Source organism: Rhipicephalus microplus, chromosome 10 (genome assembly GCF_043290135.1).
Source record: "Rhipicephalus microplus isolate Deutch F79 chromosome 10, USDA_Rmic, whole genome shotgun sequence".
NCBI lineage: Eukaryota > Metazoa > Arthropoda > Arachnida > Ixodida > Ixodidae > Rhipicephalus > Rhipicephalus microplus.
The window spans coordinates 28,590,952-28,596,951 of NC_134709.1; the positions used below are offsets into that span (position 1 = coordinate 28,590,952).

At 45.4% G+C, this 6,000-nt stretch overlaps 1 protein-coding gene across 1 annotated transcript in view; it reads right to left on the reverse strand.

Moving 5' to 3' along the window:
• LOC142774899 (uncharacterized) overlaps window positions 1-4,650 on the reverse strand; it is a 44,680-nt gene extending 40,030 nt beyond the window's left edge. Inside the window, exons 1-2 of the mRNA XM_075876044.1 lie at window positions 4,451-4,650; window positions 518-693 (exon numbers count right to left, since the gene is read on the reverse strand). Coding sequence (XP_075732159.1) covers window positions 518-693; window positions 4,451-4,484 — 210 coding nt within the window. The 5' untranslated portion in view covers window positions 4,485-4,650. The remainder of the gene's footprint in view (window positions 1-517; window positions 694-4,450) is intronic.
• Window positions 4,651-6,000: the final 1,350 nt, after the last annotated feature.

The window sequence follows — 6,000 nt, forward strand, 5'->3', positions numbered from 1 at the left end:
TATATATATATAGGCATAGCTCCACTCTGTATTCTTGTGATTGGCGTGCGTATTCAGCTTTTGAAGGGATAACGGAACACAATGGGATACATACAGTCGGCAGCACAAGTCGCAGCGTAGTGACCTTGAAAACTGTTGAGGCCATGCCTGTAGCAGTAGCACCGCAACGCAAAAGTGCTAGCACCTTTCAAGGAGACCCGCTACACAAGAGCCTTGTTCAACCTAGTGCTCGACAGACAGGTTTCGTCAACTTGAAGTAAATCTGACGCGGTTCCTCGGCAAAAATTCATTTAAAACCTCATCGGTTGAAACGGTCGAGTTGCCAGCGCGAATTTCTCGTGCCATGTCCTGGCGCGTGCGCAGAAGGGGTCGTGTCCTCGACATATTTGCACAGCGCAAGACTACGAGTAGTTACGACGTAACTACAGAAAAAACAAGGACAGAAAGAGTGTGTAAATATGCTGATTCCCAATCACCACCTGGCTTAAGCATCGGTCTTATCAAGTCGCGCCCTCACCTCGAGGTATTCCCTGGGGTAGGCGAACTGCGAACGGAGGAAGCGGACCCGAAAGAAGGCGTCCACGTCGAACTGCAGCACGAGTTGAATGAGCGCCTGCGACACCAGATGATTATTCCCGTGGAACAGGGCGAGGTCCAGGTCGCTCATCGTCTTTCTGCCTTTCTCGGGGTTCTCTGCGGAGTCAGCAGTTCGAATTATTACAACCTTGACTACTGGCGACGGTGTGTGACGATGGCCACCCCGCACTGAGTGACACTGGGTGCCCAATTTGCACACATTACGTACATGATTACAGGAATTAGCTTAGGTCTAATCTCAGTATAAAATACCGCAAACAGGTAAATGTTTTTCATTCGTGTTGATAAGTTTCAATACCCACATCATCTAACGGAAAAACCTGCCGACGCTGCTGCAAGTTTACTTTCATTCGATCCTGTCTACCAATGCATGCCTTGCAAGTTAGAGAAGCATACGCGCTGTTATTGATTAACCACAACACTTGCAATGTGGTAGGCCCCGCCGCGGTGGTCTAGTGGCTAAGGTACTCGGCTGCTGACCTGCAAGTGGCGGGATCGAGTCCCGGCTGCGGCGGCTGCGTTTTCGACGAAGGCGAAAATGCTGTAGGCCCATGTGCTCAGGTTTGGTTGCACGTTAAGGATCCCATGGGTGGTCAAAATTTCCGGAGCCCTCCACTACGGCGTCTCTCATAATCATATGGTGCTCTTGGGACGTTAAACCCCACTTATCAATCAATGCAATGTGGTAGAGCATCCGTCGCCAACGTGTTGCAGCCGCCAGTGAGAGGCGTATCGGTTTAATTGGCATAGCCGACCGCCAGTCAGCGCTAGCTTTTTTTCAGTGATAGAGAGGGACTCTATCAGATGCTCGGCGGTGTGCCTACTCAACTCGACACACAAACACACAGCGCTACACTTCCAACAAATTCTTTATTTCTGAGCACCACGTGGTTCTTATGTATTTATTGTTCACAGCTGCAACTAACACGTGCGAGAGCACAAGAAATGCTTCATACACATTCTTTTTGTAATCCATTAATCATAACAAATGTTTTTTGTGCCGCATTGTGCGATATGGTTCGCTTTCGTGATTATCAGACAATAAAAAATTGATGACAAAGAATTGCTCGTGTACACACACATGTTAGTTCCTTCTGTATGCAAACAAAGTGCATAAGAACCATGTGGTGACCAGAAATAAACCATTCGTTGAAAGTGTAGCGCTGTGTGTGTCTTCGTGTTCTTGTGTATCGTTACCACGCTCTACCATTATTATTCAAAAAGAAATAGAAGTCCCCCCTCTCGTGCAGAGGCCTATGCTCTTGTCCTCAAGTCAATAGCCGTGAGTGTTGTGTTGCCAGTCTATAGCAGGAATTCCAAATGCGCGGCTTTAAAAGGAAGAAGGTATCGTGACTCCACCAAATGGCACTCGTGTTATTTTCTGCTGCAATGTGGTTAATACTGCTTTGTTCGGGTAGGTTAGAGGTTGAACTGCTCTGATGCATGTTTGTCTCTCGCGAAGCACCCCCCATGCGGCCATACCTTGTTTTTAGGCACTGTCGCTAAACAAAAAGTGCTTATTTATTTATTTATTTATTTATTTATTTTACCCTCAGGACGCATGAATGCGCTAAAAAGGAGGCTAGGTTATAAACAAAAACAAAAACGCAAAAATACATCAAGAAATGAAAACACATGCTGAAATAAACTATGAGCTATTACAGGCTGAAGATGTAATCGGTTAGTGCAGCCTTAAATGATGAAGCGTTTTTGATGCAGGCGATGGAGGGAGGAAAAGGGTTTCACTTAGCACTCGTTTTTGGTTAAAATCAGCCAGAAAAAACCTTAGCGCGGCAAATATGAATGAAAAACTTTATACTGGTACGTATCAAGGTGTTGACAAGAGTTCCTGTTCAATACCGGTCGTCCACATTTTAGTCATAGTTGACATCAATACCAATATATGGAAAGCTGACGTCGGATCACTTCGGAATTGATCCATATGCGAGGTGCAGTACAACCCTTCTTCCAAATGGCTACGTTAAACGAGTCCTGCAACACTTTTCGAAGTAGCCATGAAATTGATCCTCGAAAGGAGCTCATTGCCTCACAAATCCCTCCTCTCAAATATATTTAAAATTCGTCCAGTGGGAGCGGAGCTACAAGGATTTTTTTTTTGTACGCTGCAACATTATTATATCTTCTGCCGTTCCCACGAAAGCGCTGGAAGCTAAACAGGGAGGAATGGCACGGGTACAGAAAATACTTCAAGCGCGTCTGGTGACATCGAGCACTTCTTGTTTTTTCCCCCCTTCGAATGCGCAGCATTTCGGCATAGAGACATACTTACATAACGAGCGGACACTCCCGTAGGGTCCTGCGGCCCGGCTACTGCGCTGCTTTCAGCGCCACGAGTGGTTGGTCAGACCAGATAACGTCTTCAGTATAAACAAAATATCAAAATCTCTTTCTTTCCGACACTGGGATTTGAACGCGTACGCTCATGCTCCGAAAACGAGTGTCTGTACCACTATAGGCTACACACCCATGCGTCCGCGCGAGGAATACATGTACAGTAAATCTAAACCACACGAATGTGCCTCTTCGTGCAAAACAAATGCAGAAAGAGAACACTTTCTGGTCGTACTTTACCGTTTTCTGTTGCAAGGCATTAAATGTCCTCAGCGAGACTTGATGTAGAGCAGATATGGAAAATGGCACAAATTAATAAAACTTCTTCTTTGCGAAAAAATTGATGCAAAACTTGGGACTCCATTGTCCTCCGGAGCAGGCTATTACATGTCTTAAAAAAAAGAAGTAAAAACGAGGACAGGTACGCCTACTAGTGATTAGTCCTGTTGAAAGAAAAGAAAGTGATTTTAAGCAGGCTTTGAGAATTTGTCGTAAATTCTAGGCCGCGTGCTGCGCTGTAATATTTGGCTCGCGTTTTCTAGAGAGCCTAGATCGACTACCAATCGGCAGCGTTTTCTGCCAACGCTCATGAAGTGTCGCGGGGCCACTTTAAGTGACATTTTCTTACACCCCCCGTCACCCCACCTCTATCCCTCAACCTCTGCTCCAAGCTTCTTCACAGTCCCGGCCCTCTCGAAACTAAATTTCGTCGTCACTGCGGCACGCTAGCTTAGATGAGCTTGAGAGCCCTGTTCTATAAGCACGAACTACTATAACAATTGGGGGACCCTTAAGCTTCGCCTTGAAGAGTTGAACGTGATAGCGAAATCTGGCCCCTAGTACACCCTTCAACCGCTAAGTGCATACTTATCCATACGTTTTTTTACATACACACGCACGCACACAAACACACACACAGTAGATCGGACGAGCGCACGCCATTATCGCCGAATGGGCTCGTTTTCGTCGTGACACCTGTCGAACAAAATGTGTTTCAGGGGTACTCAAACACTTTTTCAAGTAACCAAGAAATGAATTTACTAGAAGAGCTTATTGCCTCACCAATTCAAGACGTCAAAAAAATCTAAAGAAATCCGTCCAGTGCGAGTGGAGTTACAAAGGTTTGTCGCATGTTGCAATTGCATTATCTCTTCGCTCGTTCCGACGAAAGCACTGGAAGCTAATCAGGAAGGAGTGGCAGGGCAAAGAAACTGCTGCGCCTCGTGACCTTGAGCATTTTTTTTTCTTCGAATGCGCGGCTTTTTTATCGTGATCGCGCACGCATGCATGTACAAGTAGCAGCCTCCCGCGGCTATCTCTGTAACTTGATTTTTCGGTCACAGACGCACACACAATTTTTCGCTCACAACCAACGGGGCTGACACCGGCGGTGGGTTTTCTGTGACACGAGCTTTTTAACGCTATCGCGTGAAAAATCGATTTAACTTACGGGCTAGTCACCGTGCAAAACACAGGCAACAGGTCGTAGTATTTCACTTACGTTTACTGATGCAGCCTCTGTAGATGTCAATCATCGTTGCGACGAGACCTGTCGAGATTGTCCTGGCTCGTCTCCGGCTCTCGGCTGAAAAAAGTACACGATGTTGCTTATTGCGAAGCCGCTTGACCACTGGGCTTTATGGGGGAAATACTTATATGAAGTTGCCTAACTTTAACATGATCATTTCCCCAATAGCGACATTATTTGTCTATTTCCAGTGGCCTACTACTGTAGAAGTGTGCAGCACTTGCTCCCCAAAGGCAGATTTACACAAATCTGCACCAATAAGCGTGCACTCCTGACTGGCGTCATAAATAGAATTCTTGCCATTGGCCACGCCTTCGAAGCATGTAGCCAAGTGCATGAAGGGGTATATTTCTCTAGTCGTGGAAGCGATCATCTGCCGTGCTTCGGACGTCTGGGCATGGGCTCTGGACTTCTCATGTTGCACCAGACCACTTGTTACCGTAAGTTCTTAGAAGTCATGAGAATCTTAGAAGTACTTGGCATCACTGACGTAGCCGAAAGGGCTGCGACAGGGATGGGAGGGCGTTTAAAGCCAAGCTCCCCTCGCCCAACATTTTCATTTTTGCATGCTAAGATATATATATATATATATATATATATATATATATATATATATATATATATATATATATATATATATATATATATATATATATATATATATATATATATATATATATATATATATATATATATATGTATATATATATACGCACACATACAAACGCAGAGTAAATGCATCGCAAACTAAAATATAATACAACGAGGGACGGGAAAGTGAAGCGAGGGAAGGGAAAGGAAAGGAGCAGGGAAAAAGTTAAGGCAGAGCGTTGTCATGTATAGCGTGGTATAGTAAAGCAAGGGTCGGGAAAGAGCAGTTACGGCAAGGTGGATGCACAGAAGGAGGGGTGGATAGGGATAATCACAGGCCAGTCATGTATTGTGTATACTACAGCAAAGGGTACAAATGGAAAGTAAGAGTGAGGAGGAGATAGAGTATATCAACGCGATGCTAGTGTAGCATATCAAGGGCTGGAAAAGATAAGTGAGAGACGAGAGTGATGCGAGGGCGAGAAGGAGAAAAAAAGGAGGCGGGCAGAAGGTAAAGCATGCATACACAGGATCTTTTACCTAATCCGATGGCGTGTTCTATAAGCTACCCCTTCTTGCCGATCTAGTCAGAACGCAAATGAGACTTCGAATGTTCGCCTAGCTGTCTTCAGCAGTTAACGGTGGTCTAGCTGATAGTTATAGCGCGTGAAGAGAACGATGACACAGAGACAAGAAGGACACCAATGACGCTTCTTGTTTCTCTGTCGCGACGATACAAAGACAAGAAGGACAGGAAGGACACTTCTTGTCTCTGTGTCGTCGTTTTGTTCCCGCGCTTTAACTATCATCATGTCATAAGAGGAGAACAGAGTGGATTAGGGGACAGACGGGGGTTAAGGATATCATAGTTGAAATCAGGAAGAGGAAATGGACATGGGCCGGGCATGTAGCGCGTAGACAGGATAACCGCT